The sequence below is a fragment of the Sinocyclocheilus grahami genome, unplaced genomic scaffold, assembly GCF_001515645.1.
Source record: "Sinocyclocheilus grahami isolate Dianchi unplaced genomic scaffold, SAMN03320097.WGS_v1.1 scaffold96.1, whole genome shotgun sequence".
Taxonomy (NCBI): domain Eukaryota; kingdom Metazoa; phylum Chordata; class Actinopteri; order Cypriniformes; family Cyprinidae; genus Sinocyclocheilus; species Sinocyclocheilus grahami.
Genome location: NW_015505275.1, coordinates 1,694,200 through 1,716,238, shown reverse-complemented (window position 1 = coordinate 1,716,238; position 22,039 = coordinate 1,694,200). Strand labels below are relative to the sequence as shown.

Here is a 22,039-nt window from a genome sequence, read left to right as displayed (position 1 = left end):
AGAGAAAGTCAAGTTTTTTTTTTTTTTATTTAGGATGAAGTCAAGTAGCGTCGAAAGAGATGAGTTTTCAGCTGTCGCTTGAAATAATAAAAAGATCAAATCAATATGTAATTTGACAAGATTTAATTAAATAGTTCTTTAATTCATAATAATGAAGATATTAACCTGATTATATGATGTTAGGATAAACTAACACTTTAAAAGTCAGAGGACTGAATCATTATTGTATACAAATTACGGCACCTGGAAATTTTCATGTCACACCCTGTCATGTGATCTCTATGCTTTGTTAGTCATAGGATTTGATCTCTTCTTTTAAAATGTTAACATTTCACTTTTGTTTAGCACATCATGATAATCTATATGAACCATTTATGTTTTTTAAATAATTATGTTTGTATAGCAGTATATTTTGTGTATATTTATATACACATGTATATTACACAACAAATAATTGGTTTTGTCCTGACAGTACTAATATTTCATATACATAATATACTGTATATAATACATACCTTCTCTAAAATAGTAGAGAAAATATATACTTACTGAGGTTTTCATCTGATTCAAGCAGTCGAATCATAACAAGACTGTATGCGCATACTTGACTCCCTGTTTTTATGTTGTCAGGTGAGACGTCAGCTGAATAACAGGTCACAGCCCAGATTGCAAATAAGCTCTTTCGTTTTCCATTCACCTGATTGTATGTGTGTTCATATCATGCTTTCATTTTTCTTGTAAATCATTAAATGTCAGTGTAGGTCAAACAAAAATGACTTGCATAAATCTCTTTAAAGATGAACATGTTTCCAATTTCTGAAATAAATGTTTTAAAATTAAATGAATCTGAATAGCTGAATATATGAATTATGAATATGTTTTAAAATACAAATAATATTTGAATTACATTTTGTTTAAAATACTTTTTTTGAAAATTGTGTAATCCTTTAGGCTGTTTATTCTTATTGAATGAAAGAAAGTGAAAGTGTTTTAATGGTTCACCATTTGATTTAGTTTATTTTAATTAATTAATTAATTTATTGTATTTATTTTTGACAAATAATATTTGCATATTATTTGCAAATAACTTTTTATTTGAGAAATCGAAATATTTTATTTTAAATTCAAGAGCTTTGCGTTCGTGTTTTCGCTGGACTTTTTTAATCTATTTTTTGTTTTTTTAATCTATCTCTAACCTGTTTTAGCGTATGTATTGCAAGTGTGTATTTATTTATTCATTGTACAGACAGACAGACATAGATAGACAGACAGACGGACAGACAGACAGACCGATAGATAGACAGACAGACGGACTTTTATTGTGTAATTATATGACACCGCTGCAGACATCTATCTGGCACGTCATTTTTGGCGCCGGAAAAAGAATAGTAAACAGTGCGGGGGGCGGGGTTTCATCGCTTTTTTTGAGCCTCATCACAATCACCGTTGTTTGAAGAATTCCAACAATACTTGCGAAGGCAAAAAATAAACACTGGAACTATATTATATCGATATCATAAGCACCGCGGACTCAACGTTTCCTGCTGGTTGTTTCCATTACGAGAGAGGGAAGCAAAAACAGTGGCGATCGCAGAGAGGTAAAATTCTGTATGTTTGGCACTTTGGGAGTCGCCAACATTTTTGCAGCATCGGATGAGATACTTGGGGTGGACATGGTGTCTATTTTCACCCAGTACATTGCTTCTGCTCGTACACATATGAAAATAAATAAGTGTGCATGGTGTTACTTTGTCTAGAATGCATCGCAACTTGCTGATGTGTGAATATTGCACAGAAATAATGCAGCAGAACCTCGATCATTCATCACTCGCAGATGACCGATAACCTTAACCTTTATTTATTCATTACTAATGCTGTATACATTAAAACTACTTAACACCGTTGGGATATTTTAAAGAGATTCTATCTAAAGATTTGAACAGACTTGAATGTTCTAACAAGTTAACAAGTGTGCCTGTGCGAAAGTGTTCTTCTACTTCATTGTTTTTATTCTAATTAGCTGTTTTAATTCATATTTTATGAAACGGATAAGCATAAAAACGCTTCTAAATCGTTTGTTGATGCATAGTTTTCTCTGGTATTCTGTTACAAAGTTTGATTGACTGGTCGTCCATCCAGTGAGCATGGAGGCAGGAGAAGACCAGACCAACTCCAGCTCAGCCAATAGCAGTGCAGCATCAGGGGGAAACGCCCGCCCCCCTCAAATAGCTCAAATGTCTCTGTATGAAAGGCAAGCCGTGCAGGTGGGTCACAAAGCCACTGCGAAGTCCACAAACAGCCAAATTGAAGTGTCATTTAAATCACTTATTCATGTCAGTGCCACTCTGTGACTTGAATTGTGGGAAATGCAGTTGTCTGTACTCTTGAATATGTTTCCAGGCACTGCAGGCGTTACAGAGGCAGCCCAATGCAGCTCAGTACTTCCAGCAACTGATGCTGCAGCAGCAGATCAACAGTGCTCAACTCCATAACCTGGCTGCTGTGCAACAGGTCAGACACAGTCAGTAAATCATATCAAGCAAGATGAGGGAAAAACAACCAAATTATGCATAATTTCTTTACAAATTTGATCAGTTTTTAAAATCTCAGTCCTGGTGTTTTAACTAGAGGATTCATCATTTTTACCTGGTTGGGTAAATTAAGTATTTAAGTAAATCAGCAAGGACACATTCAATTGATAAAAAGTGACAGTAAAGACTTATAGGCCTGGTTTCATAGATAGGGCTTAGGTTAAGCCAGGATTAGGCAATAGGTCAATTAGGAAATTTAAGTCGTTTTTATAAACGTGCCTTAGAAAAAAACATTACTGGTGAGCATCTTGAGACAAAAGTGAAGGGACATGTGGCCTAAGTAATTAGTGCTCTGCATTTATCCCATCCAAAGTGCACACACACAAGCAGTGAACACACACACACACACACACACCGTGAAAAAAAAAAAAAAAAAAATCTTACCGACCTCTAACTTATAATATATGAACAAGTAAATTAGAGTGTTTCTTCAATTACAGGTACTTTTGGCCCTCTGGGACTTTTAGACAAGAAACTATTTTAAATGCATCTCTTTAAATGCTCTTTTAAATGCAACTCTTATACGTGCACTACTAGAATCATTTTTTATAAACATAATTTCCATCACAATGAAACTTCCACCACATCTCATGATCTCAAATTATGTATTGTGTTTAAAAGTATTCTGTGGTGGGAATAGACTAAAACAGTAAAATACATAAAAATTGAAAACCTTGGCCTTCATATATTAAAAATGGTACATAAAAGTGCTTAAAGTTGAAGAAACACTACTTATGATTTCCTAGTTTCCTATAGACTGAAACTATGCCATAAACAAACAAAACGTTTTCGGCTAAAATCCCTACCCTCAGAGGTGGTGGGAACTCACAACGCTGTTCATCCAATCTGCTACCCTGCAGACAAACACAACCACAGAGAAATCATCATCATCACTGCAACAGAACAAGAAAACTGTATTCACACTGTTGTTGTTTACATGGAGAGAGAGAAAGATGATGTTACTTGTAGCTTTTCAATGATTGCAAACAACTCTGTGACCTGCAGAGAAATGAAAAGGGAATGACAGAAACGGTGAAAATGCCACAAAATCAAAATATTACTGATGCAGAATGTGAATTGTCCAGTTTCTCCTCAATGTTTGGAAATGATTAATAATTCAGATATGAAAATCTGGAGAGAACATAATCTCCATAGTGTCATTTTCAACACCTTTAGAACATCTAAAATAGGAGATTTCTTACCTTCTGACTGGACGGTGCAGAAGTGAGTGGCTTAGCCTCACTGGAGGGGGAATCCAAAATATCCAGTATGCTGTGACCCACAGATTCTGCACAGCTGTAACAGAGACAAGTGTTCTGGAAAAGTCTGCATGCGATAACTGAGTTCAAACACCTGAGCACAGCAACAAACCCAAACTCTAGCTGACCTGCTCTCATTTCCAGTGATGAACTTGTCAATCCTGCGTACAGCGTAAAGATGCCACATGACAAGATATCCTTAAGCACTGTGTTCAAATTACAGCAGTGGCTAAATGTTATTTGTCATATCCACTCACCCTCCGTAAGCTCCGAATGTGAAACTTCTTTTCCTGGAGAACAACTTCTCGTTTCTCCCCTCCATGGTAAGTGTTTATTACAGACAGCCACAGAAATATGCTAACCAGGCATGCAGGCCATCACTCCTGAATTAACTGCTTCTCTCTGTCTCTCTGTGTGTGTATGTATCGCTCTCTCTCTTTTCTCTCTGCCCCCTGCCACTCTCTCATTTAATCTCTCCCTACATCCTTCCTTGTCTCCTGCTGCCTGTTGACTGACAGGAGTAACTCTTGCATGCCCATCTTGTGCCACTGACATAAGAGGTTGGTGAACTACTGCACATATACAGACCAACTAAAAGCCTTTGAATAGATACAATGGTGAATATTCACTCGCTGAAATCGTTTAAAAGCATTTGTGTAGCGTTTATGCAGCCGCTCTAAAAAACCTGCCCTGGGAGGAGGCAAAGATACGTGAATGGGCAATGGACTATTGCTATAGACCTGTTACCCTTTCAGTAAGCAAGATTCATCAATTATTGACCGAACTCTCTTAGAGAGAGGAGGCAAGGCAGCAGGGGAGAGAGGGCAAGAGGGAGGGAGCAGGAAAAAGAGGAAGAGAGAGAGAGGGTCAAGAGACTTTACCGACAAGAGAATAGAGAAATGAAAAAGTGATATTGAGGGGGCTGACACAAAAAAAATCTATATATTTTTCCCTCTCAGACAGGAATCTTTATTCATTTTTGTCTTTAACTGGTCTTAAAACTATTTATTTACATATTGCTTAAAATGTACAGTGGATATGTCATATAAAGTGATTACATGTAAAAGTGTTACAATGCATTTTATTTGTAAAAATTACACTGCAGTATAGTTCCTCAACCTGGAGTTAGTGTAGTCCTCAACCTTTGTCCTTAAACCTAAATAATTTATCTTAAATTTAATGTGTCCTGTCACCCATCTACACATGACATGAGCATTGCATTGTGTTACAAGCAAATAAAGATCAGGAATTTTGCATGCAGATTTCACATTGTGTTCAAGTTGGTCATGGTGTCACATAAATTTGCCCTGCTGACCAACAAAAAAGTGCTTGGTTTGAAAGTGACTTTTGTGTGAGCTACATTACTTCACTTTTGGCAAGCTTTTTTTTTGTTGCAAAAAGTGACTGCACTTTAACTCATTCCATTTACAACGTACTGTATGCGATTCTGCTACTTCCGACAACAGGACAAATGGATTTAAAACTTTGACGCATCCACTGTAGACAGTTTCTGTGTCCGAAAATCTCCACTGTTTTCTCATTCACTGATCCATGTGTCAGTCCACAGTACATCGTCCACTTGAAGGAGTGAATGAAAATGAGTGAATTCAGGCTGCCATTTTTGCATATGTTTTGCTTACTGTTTAATAATCATTTGGCAATTAGCTAACTGGCAAGTTCCACTTGTTAACGATCTTGAAATCTGTCATGGTGGCATTTGCCACAGTGTTGCTATGTGGTTGCTAGGTGTTCTGAATGTTGCTAGGGGTGTTGCTGGGGTGGTTTTTAGGTTGCTTTCTGGCCCCATCAAAAGAGTCCACTACCTTTAGTGCAAGTATGGGGGGATTTTACCCACTTCTATTGGAAAATCCTAACTCCAATTTGCTTAGAAACATAATAGCTTAAAGATTTGGAACCCTGACCCTAAATATCAGCAATAATCAACAAAAATATTTTGTACATTCTTTTTTTAGAAAGGTGTTTTCTTTATATTCAAAACTACATGAATTCCGACTGATATGTGAACAACTGACCTATGGAGAAATAAAACCAGAACTATGTATTTTTATAGTTCCTTATTCTAATAATTCTTGTATTTTAGCACAACATGCACACTGAATTCTCTAAATGTCAGCCTCACTAACAGATTTGAGATTTGAAGATGGAAAAATTATTTGTTTCGTCTCAACACACTGTCCTTAAGATCACATTAAAAAGAAGAAATAAATAACAAAAATGATGATAATAGTAATTGCTACATAACTCCTAGAAGTTATTCTAAGTTCTAAAGCTTGTCTTTCTGGAAGATCAGATTGAGAACAGCCAGGAAACAGGCCAGAACCTCTTCTTCACAGAAAACACGCAGTTCATCAATTTTCTGCTGTATTGCTTCATTCTTTCTCAGGTAATTCCAGTAGAAATCTCTGGGTTCTCGTCCATTCTTGTGGTAGTGTCTGATCACCATGACAGCCCTGTCAGAGGTGAAGCCTTGTGTTTGTTTTGCTGCCCTGTTTAGGATGTACATGTAGGCCTGAACTTGATAATAGTACTCGTGTGTTTCATTCAGTTGTGCATAACGACCACCATTTTTTGGTTTAGTGAAGACTTTGCCCACCATATCTCCAGTGGTTCCTTTACACTCAATCACCATTTTTTCACTTTTTTCCCCTTTTACTTCTGCTAAGAAGTCCAATCTTCCAGAGAGGAATCCAAAGTCTACTTTGTTACTTTTGGTGTATCTCACTCTCATGTTTGTACCAGTTTCTCGCAGCTCGTGGTAGAACTTGAGGCATTCACGTTCATCTCCTGGGTTCTGGAAATATTTGCCGAACTTTTGTGGAGAGGAGGTTGTCCAGAGAGCTGACTCGTCAGCATAGTCGCTGTTCTCAATGTCACGGACATTCACTGTCACACCGGCAGAAATATTTGCAAGATTGTCTCCAACTTCTAAATGTCTCCAGCTCCTTGTCTGTGTTGTAGCATACATCGTGGGTGTGGAGATGGCTTCTGTCTGGTATTTGTCCCTGAACCTGAATCCACAACTTGTGTTTGATACATTCTTTCTCCACTGCGATCTTAGAGCTTCCTCTGAACCTTTTCTTTTTTCAAAGAAAATCATCACTGTGAGTTCAAGAATTTTTCCATTGTCTTTCAGTGGCAGTGAGTTCTTTAGTTCCCGGCAGCCGAGACGTGGAATGCTGTTAAACTGAAGCTTGAAGTTTTCCAGTTCTTTTACAATATCCTGGGCTTTCTGAATGATGCCTGCATTCTCTGAGAGCCTAATGACTTTCTGGTTCAGTACACCATTGGGCAAGTTCATTCGAAGTGACTTTAGAAGTACTAGGTAGTCGCTTACTGATATTCCACTAGTGCTGGTGCTTGAAACAGGCTGAGCTTTTTTAGGCAAAAAAACCCTAGAACGGTGCCCAGATCCTGGTTTTGAACTGCCCCCAAAACCATGCTTTTCTGTTCCTCTTTCATTCTTTCCACCCGGGCTTCCAGTCCAGCCATACCCCATCCTTATTTTCAGTTCTAGCTCGTAAAAGTTGTCATCATCCCGTACCTTCTGTTCATTCAACCAATTTTTCTTCTTCCAGCTCCCATCTTTCAATTCACCCACTCTGGATCTTGAAGGCTCCATGTTATTATCTTTAAAATTCTTTACACCTAGAAAAAAATTTGAATTGGAAAAATTAATGTAATAAAAAAATTAATAAATACAATAAAATAAAATAATAAAATAAAAATGCTATGTACTTTAATACTCCACAACATTAGGCACGTAAAACCTGCAACAAAACATATTTTTCCACCTCAGCCCTTTTATAAATGTAATTGAGTATTTCAGTATAACATTTACATTTAGTCATTTTGCAGACGCTTTTATCCAAAGCAAATTACAATTGGGGAATACATAAAGCGATTCTTCTTAAAGAGGCAAACAGACACAGGAAGTGCTCGTAATACCAACTTTCAGGCATTGTTCAAATAAGTACAAGCTAGAACGGGAAGGAATAAATAAAGAGAAAGTCAAGTTTTTTTTTTTTTTATTTAGGATGAAGTCAAGTAGCGTCGAAAGAGATGAGTTTTCAGCTGTCGCTTGAAATAATAAAAAGATCAAATCAATATGTAATTTGACAAGATTTAATTAAATAGTTCTTTAATTCATAATAATGAAGATATTAACCTGATTATATGATGTTAGGATAAACTAACACTTTAAAAGTCAGAGGACTGAATCATTATTGTATACAAATTACGGCACCTGGAAATTTTCATGTCACACCCTGTCATGTGATCTCTATGCTTTGTTAGTCATAGGATTTGATCTCTTCTTTTAAAATGTTAACATTTCACTTTTGTTTAGCACATCATGATAATCTATATGAACCATTTATGTTTTTTAAATAATTATGTTTGTATAGCAGTATATTTTGTGTATATTTATATACACATGTATATTACACAACAAATAATTGGTTTTGTCCTGACAGTACTAATATTTCATATACATAATATACTGTATATAATACATACCTTCTCTAAAATAGTAGAGAAAATATATACTTACTGAGGTTTTCATCTGATTCAAGCAGTCGAATCATAACAAGACTGTATGCGCATACTTGACTCCCTGTTTTTATGTTGTCAGGTGAGACGTCAGCTGAATAACAGGTCACAGCCCAGATTGCAAATAAGCTCTTTCGTTTTCCATTCACCTGATTGTATGTGTGTTCATATCATGCTTTCATTTTTCTTGTAAATCATTAAATGTCAGTGTAGGTCAAACAAAAATGACTTGCATAAATCTCTTTAAAGATGAACATGTTTCCAATTTCTGAAATAAATGTTTTAAAATTAAATGAATCTGAATAGCTGAATATATGAATTATGAATATGTTTTAAAATACAAATAATATTTGAATTACATTTTGTTTAAAATACTTTTTTTGAAAATTGTGTAATCCTTTAGGCTGTTTATTCTTATTGAATGAAAGAAAGTGAAAGTGTTTTAATGGTTCACCATTTGATTTAGTTTATTTTAATTAATAAATGTATTTATTGTATTTATTTTTGACAAATAATATTTGCATATTATTTGCAAATAACTTTTTATTTGAGAAATCGATATATTTGATTTTAAATTCAAGAGCTTTGCGTTCGTGTTTTCGCTGGACTTTTTTAATCTATTTTTTGTTTTTTTAATCTATCTCTAACCTGTTTTAGCGTATGTATTGCAAGTGTGTATTTATTTATTCATTGTACAGACAGACAGACATAGATAGACAGACAGACGGACAGACAGACAGACCGATAGATAGACAGACAGACGGACTTTTATTGTGTAATTATATGACACCGCTGCAGACATCTATCTGGCACGTCATTTTTGGCGCCGGAAAAAGAATAGTAAACAGTGCGGGGGGCGGGGTTTCATCGCTTTTTTTGAGCCTCATCACAATCACCGTTGTTTGAAGAATTCCAACAATACTTGCGAAGGCAAAAAATAAACACTGGAACTATATTATATCGATATCATAAGCACCGCGGACTCAACGTTTCCTGCTGGTTGTTTCCATTACGAGAGAGGGAAGCAAAAACAGTGGCGATCGCAGAGAGGTAAAATTCTGTATGTTTGGCACTTTGGGAGTCGCCAACATTTTTGCAGCATCGGATGAGATACTTGGGGTGGACATGGTGTCTATTTTCACCCAGTACATTGCTTCTGCTCGTACACATATGAAAATAAATAAGTGTGCATGGTGTTACTTTGTCTAGAATGCATCGCAACTTGCTGATGTGTGAATATTGCACAGAAATAATGCAGCAGAACCTCGATCATTCATCACTCGCAGATGACCGATAACCTTAACCTTTATTTATTCATTACTAATGCTGTATACATTAAAACTACTTAACACCGTTGGGATATTTTAAAGAGATTCTATCTAAAGATTTGAACAGACTTGAATGTTCTAACAAGTTAACAAGTGTGCCTGTGCGAAAGTGTTCTTCTACTTCATTGTTTTTATTCTAATTAGCTGTTTTAATTCATATTTTATGAAACGGATAAGCATAAAAACGCTTCTAAATCGTTTGTTGATGCATAGTTTTCTCTGGTATTCTGTTACAAAGTTTGATTGACTGGTCGTCCATCCAGTGAGCATGGAGGCAGGAGAAGACCAGACCAACTCCAGCTCAGCCAATAGCAGTGCAGCATCAGGGGGAAACGCCCGCCCCCCTCAAATAGCTCAAATGTCTCTGTATGAAAGGCAAGCCGTGCAGGTGGGTCACAAAGCCACTGCGAAGTCCACAAACAGCCAAATTGAAGTGTCATTTAAATCACTTATTCATGTCAGTGCCACTCTGTGACTTGAATTGTGGGAAATGCAGTTGTCTGTACTCTTGAATATGTTTCCAGGCACTGCAGGCGTTACAGAGGCAGCCCAATGCAGCTCAGTACTTCCAGCAACTGATGCTGCAGCAGCAGATCAACAGTGCTCAACTCCATAACCTGGCTGCTGTGCAACAGGTCAGACACAGTCAGTAAATCATATCAAGCAAGATGAGGGAAAAACAACCAAATTATGCATAATTTCTTTACAAATTTGATCAGTTTTTAAAATCTCAGTCCTGGTGTTTTAACTAGAGGATTCATCATTTTTACCTGGTTGGGTAAATTAAGTATTTAAGTAAATCAGCAAGGACACATTCAATTGATAAAAAGTGACAGTAAAGACTTATAGGCCTGGTTTCATAGATAGGGCTTAGGTTAAGCCAGGATTAGGCAATAGGTCAATTAGGAAATTTAAGTCGTTTTTATAAACGTGCCTTAGAAAAAAACATTACTGGTGAGCATCTTGAGACAAAAGTGAAGGGACATGTGGCCTAAGTAATTAGTGCTCTGCATTTATCCCATCCAAAGTGCACACACACAAGCAGTGAACACACACACACACACACACACCGTGAACACACACCCAGAGCAGTGGGCAGCCATTTTTTGCGTCGGCACCCGGGGAGCAGTTGGGGGTTCGGTGCCTTGCTCAAGGGCACCTCAGTCGTGGTATTGAAGGTGGAAGAGTACATTCACTCCCCCCACCTACTATCCCTGCCGGTATGAGACTTGAACCCGCAACCTTTGGGTTACGAGTCCGACTCTCTAACCATTACGTGTTTTATTATTAGGCCACGACTTCCCTAAAACAAAGGCACTGACATATTTTAAGATCATTCAGTGCAAGTTTCTTTCAGTTGAAACAGCTCAGATTTACATTTTAGTCTAGGATTAGGTTTAAGCCTTGTCTGTGAAACCAGGGGATAATGTTACAAAAGATTCCTATTTCAAATGAATGCTGTTCTTTTGAATTTTCTAATAATCAAAGAATTCTGAAAAAATCCACAAAAATACTAAGCAGTGCAATTGTTTTCAACAAGCATAAGAAATGTGTCTTGAACACCAAATTAGCATATTAGAATGATTTCTGAAGGATCATTTGACACTGAAGTCTGGAGTTATGGCTGCTGAATACTCAGCTTTGCATCACAGAAAATTTTATTTTATAATATTTTCATAATATTTCTCAATATTACAGTTTTTACTATATTTTTGATCAAATAAATGCAACCTTGGCATAAAAGACTTCTTTAAAAAATATCTTACAGACTCCAAATGTTTGAGCAGCAGTGTACGTGATTGTGTTTTACACGTGTTGAAATATGAATGAACATGTCTTATATTCAATATATAAGCATTGTTTTGCACCATATTTAATTATAATTGTTTTTCAGCAAAGTGTTTATGAATTCATAGCTATCATGGAGCTACATTGTAGTTTTTTTTTACTGCAAATGGTAATTTATTATGGATTTTTGGACGCTAATAATTGCTTTATTTCTTTTTATGAATCGAATGTATTTACCATAATTTCTGTTATTGTTATTATTGTTATTAAGAACATTCAGTAAAAAATTTACAGACTCCAAATGTTTGAGCAGCAGTGTACGTGATTGTGTTTTACACGTGTTGAAATATGAATGAACATGTCTTATATTCAATATATAAGCATTGTTTTGCACCATATTTAATTATAATTGTTTTTCAGCAAAGTGTTTATGAATTCATAGCTATCATGGAGCTACATTGTAGTTTTTTTTTACTGCAAATGGTAATTTATTATGGATTTTTGAACGCTAATAATTGCTTTATTTCTTTTTATGAATCGAATGTATTTACCATAATTTCTGTTATTGTTATTATTGTTATTAAGAACATTCAGTAAAAAAAATTTCATAAACGGTTATATTAATTTTACACCAAAAAATATAGTAAGTGCTGTAGTGTTGTTCAACAATTTTTTTTCTTCAGTATTTCACCCTGAGATATATCCTTTTTATAATTTCAGGCAACTCTTGCAGCCAGCCGTCAGTCCAGCTCTCCCAGTAACAGTGTCTCTCAAGCTACAAGTTCAGCGCAGTGCACAGTGAGTGCTTTTACATCGATTAAATGTGTGGCCTGGCTGATGGATATTAGAACTATGCTCACTTCTAATTCTTTGTTTGTGAAAATGAAACGGAATGAATGGAATGTTTTATTAAATAGAGGCTAGAGCTGATCTATGGTGTGCTTGTTTTAGGTCAACTTAAGTACCTCTTCTGGTGGAGGGACCATGACAAGCCCCCGTCCAGTGGGACCTGCCACCTCTGCAAACTCAACAGCCCTTAGCCAGTCAGTTTTGCTGGGTGGAAACTCGGGTGGACAGGGTCAGATGTACCTGAGAGTAAGTGTCTTGTCAGAGTGTACTTAAATCCAGACCCAAGACCTAATATACGTTTTTATGGCTTGTAATAACACTGTACAACAGTATAAAACTGTTCACCTGGGGACCGTTAATGTAATGTTTATCCAAGCTCACTCTTTTCCTAAGGGTGTAATTTTACTGGTCTTTCCACCCACAGGTAAACAGCTCTCTCAGGGCACCTCTCACCCCTCAGCTCATTTTCATGCCTGGTGGTACAGCGACAGCTGCTGTGGCAGCGGTTGCCCAACAGCAGCCCCAGCAACAGGAAACAGCTCCCACATCCTCAAGTAACCAGTCCGACAACGATCAGGTGTGACATTTGGCCTTCTAAGTGTTTTTTTTCTTGACACTTAGACTGTGTCATAATCTGGGGCAATCTAGTAAGCAATGAATCCTACTTCCTAAGCAACTTCACCATGCAATGAGACCAGGTTGCTTGGTTTTTGTCTTTTTCACTGTATGTTAAACATCAAATATATTCTTTTTTTTTTGGTCAAATAAGTTTTATTGAAAGATGGAATTGCAATCTTAGATATTTTGTCTCTATTACATGCACAAAGAATACAATCAAAATTATAAAAGAGAGGAAAAAAACACATTACAAACCATCCCTTACAAGACCTTTAACATTAAATTGTAAAGTATGATGAAAAAATAATAAAACATTACATGTTTTAAAACATTTTTACATGTATTAAAACATTACATTCATTAAGAAATGATGCCTTAGTCCGTAGGGGTTCCATCAAGGTAAAAGAGAAAAGGGTGCCAGATTTGATCAAACTGCTCAAATTTTCCCTTCATACAGTACCTAATTCGTTCCAAATGTAAAGTAGAAATCATCTCTCCAAGCTGTAGTTTACATGTAGGAGCCTCCTTTTTCTTCCAGAATAACAGTATTAACTTCTTGGCTGTAGTTTAACTGTATTCCAGCTGTTTGAAACATCAAATATATTCTTAATGGTTATATAATCTTAATAATTAGTGATTCTGTTACATAGCATTTCACTGTCAGTTTTGAACAAAAAATTTCTTGTCAATGGAAATTTGTCTCGTCTGGTTAGACCATAGTGTTAAGATCTTTGTTCATTTTGATGTTGGTATACCCTTCTCCTTTTCACACTTTTCATTGTTTTGCCTCTTGCATAATTTCCTTTTGTCTCTCTCTTTTTTAGGTGCAGAACTTGGCAATGCGTTGCGTGTCCACTCCAAGGGTGGCTACTGTGAAGACAGAGTTTGCAGACAGGAAGGAGACAAGCGGTGAGGATTAAAATTAAGATATTACAATAAGGTTTTTCTGCTTGGCCAGTAGTTCAGATTTCCACTTGCCCTGCTCCAACACACAATTTTTTTTAACTTAAATTTCTAATTGTATAAATCATGATGTAGTCTTAGTTTTAATCTATTATAATAAATGTATTATTATTTAGCATGCGTTTTATTTTTAAATTGTATAATTAATAAATTATCTAACTTTTTAAAATCAACATAATTAATTAATATATTTTTCACATATACCCAGTCAAAAGCTTGGGGTCAGTAAGTTTTTAAAAAAAAAATTTTTTATGACAGTTAAGATGTTAAAAAATCTTCATATTTCAAATCAATAAATTTTTATTGAACATTCTCTTCATTAAAAAAAAAAGAAAAAAAAATCATGGCTGCTGAAAATTCCACTTTGCCTTCATAGGAGTAAATTACATGTACAGAAAATTATTTGCAAAAAGGAATCAGTTATTTTAAATTGTAATAATATTCACAATATTACTGTTTTTACTGTATTTTTAATCAAATAAATGCATTCCTGGTGAACATAAAATATTTATTTCTAAAACATTGAAAACGTTTCTTTAAAACGAAAATATGCATTAATTGCTGGACATTATGCACTTTTTATAAACATAGAGGTAACTCCAAGCCATCAACATTCATAAACACTTTGGCTGAGGAAAAGAAGAAAAACAATAGCATACATGACAAAACATGTCCTTATCTGACAAGTTTAAATATTAACACATTTATTACTAAATGTCACAGAAAACCAAATGCTTAATTTTACTAGTCATAATAATGCATGTACACAGTCACTCCCTGTTGTTTCGCCTTGTATTGCATTACAAATTCCCAAATGTATATGTCTGCTGCAATCATTTCCCAATTGCACTGACTATGAAATGAACTAAAGTTTGTTTATCTCTCTCTGATCTCTAAGGCTCATTCCCACTTAACCAGCAAACTCAGACTCAGCAGCAGTTTGGTCAGTCAGCCCAGCAGATCCAACCACAGACTCAACCGTTCGCCAACACCAAACTGCAAAACTGCTCAAACGCCACCAATCCCAGCATGCCTGGTCTCAACGTGAAGGGCACGAACCAATCCGCTGTCACCCCACAGCAAGCTGTCGCTTCCTCCAATCCTCCATCCTCCTCGCCTTCCCCCTCGCTCCCTCTCTCCCAGCTCCTCCTTTCTCAATCTGGCTTGTGCCAAGCTCGAGGAGTACCAGCTACTACGGCCACCGTAACCCACATCCTGGTGCCCACCTCCAATGTTCCTACATCTTCTCAAGGCTATCCGATGGGCACAGTGGCAAACAAATCTAACATGACTGCCCAGACATTAGTGGTGCAGCCACTCCAGCAGACGGGGGCAAATCTGAGCACTGAAAAACTGGGTCATGGAACGGGTCATGTGCCAATTCAACCTAAAATGGCTCAGGGGCATCGGCTGCCAGTGCAGATGCCCCCTCGCCACCCACCTCCCATTCTCCCAGCACCACCCAACAATGGGCAGGCCACGGGAGGCCATCACACTCCCCACGTCCCAGTTCAGCTGGTCGGAGCGAGGCAGAGCACACTAGGAATCTCCCAGGCTTTAGCAGTGGCCCAGGCTCGGACCTGTTGTGCCCAGCTGGATGCTACGGCTGTCGTGCCAGTCAATAACTCTGGTAGCAATGTTGTTACAATGGTGACTGCTGTGGAAATGGGCGGAGCCGGCATGTGCCTCAAAACAGCCCAAAGTGCCCTCCCAATGTCTCAGATGCAAACCAATCAGAGCCCAGCGTTGAGTCAGGGTAATCCTGCTTCGGTCACAAACTCAATGGGTGGACAGAATAACTCTGGAGATTCTGTTTTCATTCAGTCTGGACCAGCTCAGGTTAGTAGATAATGGGTGAACTGTATTTCCCTGTGGTCTGTCCATGCTGTGGCACTCATGCAATCTTCTCTTGTAGACGAAGCCTGGGATTGGTCCATTAAAAAGGAAATCTGAATCAGATTTACCCCATGAGATGTCAGCCGAGGCTGTCAATGCAAGTCCGTCAATGCAAGACTCCGCTCCTCCTCTCTCACCAGCTCCCTCACTAGATACAGGTGGGCCATAGGCAGGAATAGTATGACTCAGTCACAGTGTTTACTGCAAAATGCCTCTCAGGTTTGGGGTCAGTAAGATTTTTTTTTTTTAGGAGAAATTAATACTTTTATTGAGCATGGGCATGGTTAAATTTATCAAAAGTAAGAGTAAACACATTTATAATGTAACTAACCATTTCTATTCCAAGAAGTAGTTCTGTTCCTTTGGACTTTCAATTCATCAAAGAATCCTGATAAAAATGTATCATGGTTTCCACAAAAACATTATCATTAATCAACTGTTTCCAGCATTAATAAAAATAAATGTTTCTTTTCCATCACAGGAATAAATTACATATTAAAAAATATATATTAAAATAGAGAAATTATTTTATATTGTGAAAAATATTTTACTGCATTACTGTTCTTACTATGATTATTAAATGTATCCTTGGTGAGCATGAGAGCACTTCTTTTAAAACATAAAAAAACTGGTAGTGACAAATAATTGTAGTGTTTTTTTTCATCACATACTTTATTGTTGGTTATCCTTCTTTTTGCAGTAAAAAAAAGTCTTGTCTTGTCACATTCAATTTATACTACAAGTTTGCATCTAACATAAATATTGTAATATAACTAATGAACTAATGTACATGTAAATATAATCATAAAATGTAAACACTATTGAATCTATGGCTGCAAAGGGGTGGAAAATTTCCCGGAAACTTTCCAAAAATTCCTGGAAAGATTCCAAAATTTCTGGAATGTTTCTGAAATTTACTGGAAATTTTCCACCTTTTTGCAACCCTAGTTGAATCACTATTTATTCTTCTCATTTGTATGTTTTTGCTCTTCTGAACCATCTGTTTCTCCGTGTCTATTTGTTGTTTAGTCCCAGAGATAGCGTTCTCCTCTCCGCCTACTCTCTCTCTCTCTCTCCCTCTCTCTCGTGGAGGAGGACAGGGTGAACGAGCACCTGTCCCACAGGCTGTGGTCAAACCTCAGGTCCTCACTCACCTCATCGAGGGCTTTGTTATCCAGGAGGGAGCCGAACCTTTCCCTGTGAGTGTATCTGCTAAATACAAATCTAGTTTTTCATGGAAAGGCTTTTTTTTTTTCAGACGACAAAAGAAAGAAATTCCAGTGTGAAGACACTCATTAATTAGTGGACCAGAGGTCTGAGAGGAATAGAACACCCATTAATTGTTCCTTCTGATTGACAGGTGACTGGGCCATTGAAAGAACTTCCTCTGGCTGTTCCACCCATCCTACATCCAGAGAACATCCGCTCTGATAGTGAGTTTTTGTTTCAAAGTTGTGGAAAAATATTTCCTACAATGAAGTTGTTCGGACATATTTATATTCTCTCTGTCTGTTACACATTGTGTCTATATATCGTTTTCAGAATTAAAGTGTGAATACTGTCTAAGATTTGCACCGGCCAGCCAGTTCAGACGATCAAAGCGCTTCTGTTCCAAAACATGTGCCAAGAGGTGAGGCCAAAATCAGCCCATATCATTGATAGATTCTTAAAACGTCTTTTTATTAATAAAAAAAATGTATATTGAAAAAAATTGAATTAATTATGACTTAACCTGAATGAGTATGTGCTTTTCAAACAGGTACAATGTCAGCTGCAGTAACCACTACCGTGTTAGTAGGGGTCTTGAGGGTGTCGAACGGCCACCAGGGGCCCCTGTTGTGCAGGATGTTATTGCTAGACGCAGGGGTCCTCGCAGAAGCAGCTCTGAGATCGCCTGTGCTAAAATAACAGGCAGGCATCTTCCTGTAAAGGTGAGATAATGGACATTGCAGCAACCTGATTATAAAATAATCAAATTAAAATCATATATACTCTACTGTTCAAAAGTTTAAGGTCAGAAAGATTTTTATTTAAATACTTTTAATTAATACTTTTATTCAGCAAGGATGCATTAAATTTATAAAAAGTGACAGTAAAGACATTTATGTTACAAAAAATAATATTTCAAATAAATGCCATTCTTGTGAACTTTGTATTCCTTAAAGGATCCTGAAATAAATGTATCACGGTTTCCACAAACATATTAAGCAGCACAACTGCTTTTAATAATAAAAATGTTTATTGAGCACCAAATCAGCATATTAGAATGATTCTGAAGGATCATGTGATCATAAAGCCTGGAGTAATGTCTTCTGAAAATTCAGCTTTGCCATCACAAGAACAAATTACAAAGTTTGTGAGCATGAGAGACTTTCAGAAACATGAAAAAAAAAACTTTTGAACTGCAGTGTAGATATATTAAGTCACCTAAAGGGAACTGAAAATCATACTTTTAACATCCACGGTTTTAAAACATTGTAAATAATTTTTTTTTTTTAAATGAATATACTTTGTCAATGTTTTTTTTTATCTCTCTCTTTCGCAGTGTCGTTCAGAATCTAGCCGTTCTGAGGACATTTCCAGCTGTGAGGGTGAGGGTGAGGAAGCGGAAGACTTCTTGTCACTCTCTCCCAGCTCATCCTTCTCATGCCCAAGACCAACCCACTGTGGCCCTCAGTTGGATGACACAGCACCAAGTGGCCTCCCAGTGGATGAGAACCACTTCCTATCTGGCAACCCTGCTCACTGGAGTGTTGAGGAAGTGTGTCAGTTCATTTCTTCTCTTCAAGGTTAGTGTTCTGATGCTCCTCTGGATGTATGCTTTGTGTTCACCTGTATATTTACTATATTATATCATATATGCCTCCATGTCTTGCAGGTTGTGAGGACCTGGCATCCCAGTTCCTGTCACAGGAGATTGATGGCCAAGCGCTCATGCTACTAAAGGAAGAACATCTTATGTCCACCATGAACATCAAACTCGGTCCTGCCCTCAAAATCTGTGCTTCTATCAACAGCCTGAAGGATTGAACGAGGGACGGAGAGAGAGAAGTAGCAGGATTAGAGCTTTATACTTATGTCACCAGCCTGAGAAACTGAAACTGATGGGCATGAAAAGACATTGGAGTTTATGGCTGACCTAGAGATTAATCCAAAAAATAAAAAACAGCGAAGAGCAGGAATGAATGACATCTGAAGGGGAAAACAAGTGATGCCTTATTAAAGCAAATTATTTACTGTAGTATTTTTGTTTAGGTGTGAAAGTCTGAATTATTAATAATATTGTTTTCAATGATGGCTAGATTGGAACTGACTAGTTCTCACTTTAATTTGTCCTGTTTTTAAACAGTTCTAGAAAGAATAATGGGAGTGATCCTAAAGGAAAAAATAGCACAAAGATAATGTGTAATCTTTAAATGACAGAATCGATTAGTTAGGAGGTGATAAACATAATACATCTCGATTCTGGATTTTGAATGTGCTAAATACAGTATATAATATCTGGGCTGTGTTTGAATGGGCATGTGAGCTTCGCATCTCTGATTTGAAGCCGTCACTGTAAATGTGTAGTTTGCTTTTTGTGTTTGTCAGTTATGTTAAACAATAGTAATCAAAGTATGACTGATAATGCCATTAGAGAAAGTAATCAATGTTATACCTGTAGTTCTTTTGACTATCAGAGTCAAAGATGTGAATAAGTTGCCTTTCTAAAAAAAAAAAACAGTATGTTTCCTCTGACAGCAGCATCTTCCTTCAGGGCTTCCCTTATTTTTCCCCAAAAAAGTCAACTTGAGTGTCATTTCATTACTTTTGTTTGGAAAGCCTGTGGTTTTCGGTTGATCAGCACTTGATAAAGGGATTGTTGATTGTCTTCAGTGTGCCATTTAGGAAGTTAATACAATTAGATTCCCATACACTATATAACTCTGTCTGCTGTGAAACTATAGAAATGGTCATTGCAGCCATTGGTGATTTCATACTGCAGCTTTCTGCGTGTGTGTTCCTGATTCACTGCTATTAATGGTTCAGAGGCTGTGAGAGATGGAAAATCTGTTTTCCAAAAATGTTCTCACTACACCGTATTACTGAATGGAAGTAGGTTTTGTTTCTTTTTGTAAATCACAGACTGAAGGAATGATTAGATAACTGATTCTAGAACAATAAATTGATTTTTTTTTTTCTACAGTAGATGGTTAGGAAACTTTTCATTTGTGTTAAGAAGTAACATTATTTTTGGGTACAGTTTACCAGCTTCATAGACAAGTATTAGTAGCTTTACCTGAGTCTTGCGGCACCGGTATGACGAGGTAGTGTGTAAATGTTTATGAGAGAGAGAGAGTGCCTAAGAAAGCTGTTTGCTGAGTTTCTTTGTATACTTAAATATGAATAAAGAAGGTGCTGTGACATTCACAACCAGTTTTTCTCAAGTCTTTATTTCCCGGTTGGCAAATTACACTCTAAAAAATGCTGGGTTGTTTCAACCCAACTTTGGGTCAAATATGGACTAACCCAACCATTGGGTTACGTTTTTACATTCAATTTTTAACCCAAATGTTGGGTTAGTCCATATTTGACCCAAAGTTGGATTGAAACAACCCAGCATTTTTTAGTGTGTAGTATTCGTTTCTGGTCCTTGTTTTAAAATGCATTGATGGCTTTGTCAATGGATAATGCACTTTTTTTTGTTGTGAATTTAGTGAACAAATTCAACTAAAAGGTTTCATTTTGATTATTGAATTTGCGTACGATTGAATAAATATCTTTAAATATATGTCTAATATCAGTCTGTGCAGGGTAGAAGTGTGTTTTGAGTGACTCTCTGCCGGTTACATCGTAATGCCAGTAGGTGGCAACAAGTTGATAGGAGTGAGTCAACTTGATCATTCAGTCAACCGATTCGTTAAAAATATTGATTCATTCAGCAGCAGCTGTAGTTTCAAGTGTCATGTTTTTGAAAATGCGGTCGCGGTCGCGGTCGCGGGGGGGGGGGGGAATATAGAGCCCCTTGCCCGTTGGTTGCGGGTTTTTGTGTCACGGGCACCAAAAAAGGCAACGAAAAATGAGAATTGATCCATTCACTAATCTGTATTGATCCTTGGAATGACTACCACTGAAAAAACGAGATGTTACCCGAGTTTCACCCACATCAGGAATATTGACTAGGTTAGTTGAGCATTGTACATTACTTGCACATTGATTCTGCTTGTGTGCAGACAAGAGTTATTATGAGGAGAAGAAGAGATGTCATTCAAAAACGAATGATTAAGTAGGCTTAATAATAGTCTTGCTTAAGATCATAAAAGAGAGGATATGTTCTTGTTTTTCATGAAGATGTGTTTTAAAGGGGTATTATGACGTTACTAAAAAGAACATGTTGTGTATTTGGTGTAATGCAATGTGTTTATGCAGTTTAACATAAAAAAAACATTATTTTCCATATAATGTATATTATTGTTTCTCCTCTATGCCCTGCCTTTCTGAAAGGCATAGATTTTTACAAAGCTCGGTCTGAAAAGTGAGGTGTGCTCTGATTGGATATCTATCCAGTGCATTGTGATTGGCCGAATACCTCAAGCGTGTGACGGAAATGTTACGCCCCTTACCATACTTTTAAAAAAATTTGTATTAATGCTCAAAAATCAAGAATGCCCCTTACCATACTGTGATGCCTTGTCCCTGCTGGAGTGACGAGTAGTGATGGGAAGTTCGGATAATTTTACCGACTCGGACCTTTGAGTCTCGTTCAGCAAAATGAACAAATCTTTTTTCGAGTCATTTCGTTAATTTTTGCAAAATATAATTAAAATGTTACGTGTTACTTCCCTAATACGTCTACTACTTAAGGAAACGTTGATCACACTACATACAATACAAAACTGCTATAAGAAACAGAAAAGATGAATTCATTGTTTACCTGGGTCTTCAGTCTATGATTAGCTCACCTTTTATCTGACAAGTCTTCGGGTTTGGGCTTATGGGGCTGTCACGTGATGAATGAACGACTCAAACCCGAAGACTCAAGAGATGAACTAATCAATTCTCTTTCCGGCTCAGACTGCATTGGTTAAAGCTTATGGGGCTGTCACGTGATGAACGAACGACTCGGAAAAACCCGAAGACTCGAACCAGGTGAACTACTTGACTAATTCCAGTACAGAACCTATAGGATGTTGCGCAT

General features: G+C 36.9%; 2 protein-coding genes and 1 long non-coding RNA gene across 3 annotated transcripts; 2 read left to right on the top strand and 1 right to left on the bottom strand.

Moving 5' to 3' along the window:
* Positions 1–1,370: 1,370 nt before the first annotated feature.
* On the top strand, positions 1,371–2,506 carry LOC107587901 (uncharacterized). The gene is made up of 3 exons (XR_001609519.1): positions 1,371–1,598; positions 2,115–2,264; positions 2,401–2,506. It is a non-coding gene; the product is annotated as an uncharacterized lncRNA (long non-coding RNA).
* A 699-nt stretch (positions 2,507–3,205) lies between these two features.
* On the bottom strand, positions 3,206–4,220 carry LOC107587862 (rap1 GTPase-activating protein 2-like). The gene is made up of 6 exons (XM_016275825.1): positions 4,108–4,220; positions 3,979–4,011; positions 3,794–3,887; positions 3,555–3,590; positions 3,398–3,445; positions 3,206–3,232 (listed from the first exon to the last, which is right to left on the bottom strand). Exons 1-6 carry the CDS (start codon positions 4,170–4,172, stop codon positions 3,206–3,208), a joined length of 303 nt encoding a protein of 100 aa, XP_016131311.1. The 5' UTR covers positions 4,173–4,220.
* A 5,021-nt stretch (positions 4,221–9,241) lies between these two features.
* On the top strand, positions 9,242–20,286 carry LOC107587786 (polyhomeotic-like protein 1). The gene is made up of 15 exons (XM_016275699.1): positions 9,242–9,469; positions 9,986–10,135; positions 10,272–10,382; positions 12,256–12,333; positions 12,487–12,630; positions 12,809–12,961; positions 13,827–13,911; positions 14,864–15,804; positions 15,881–16,019; positions 16,891–17,060; positions 17,222–17,294; positions 17,404–17,491; positions 17,621–17,792; positions 18,407–18,650; positions 18,740–20,286. Exons 2-15 carry the CDS (start codon positions 10,016–10,018, stop codon positions 18,889–18,891), a joined length of 2,670 nt encoding a protein of 889 aa, XP_016131185.1. The 5' UTR covers positions 9,242–9,469; positions 9,986–10,015; the 3' UTR covers positions 18,892–20,286.
* Positions 20,287–22,039: the final 1,753 nt, after the last annotated feature.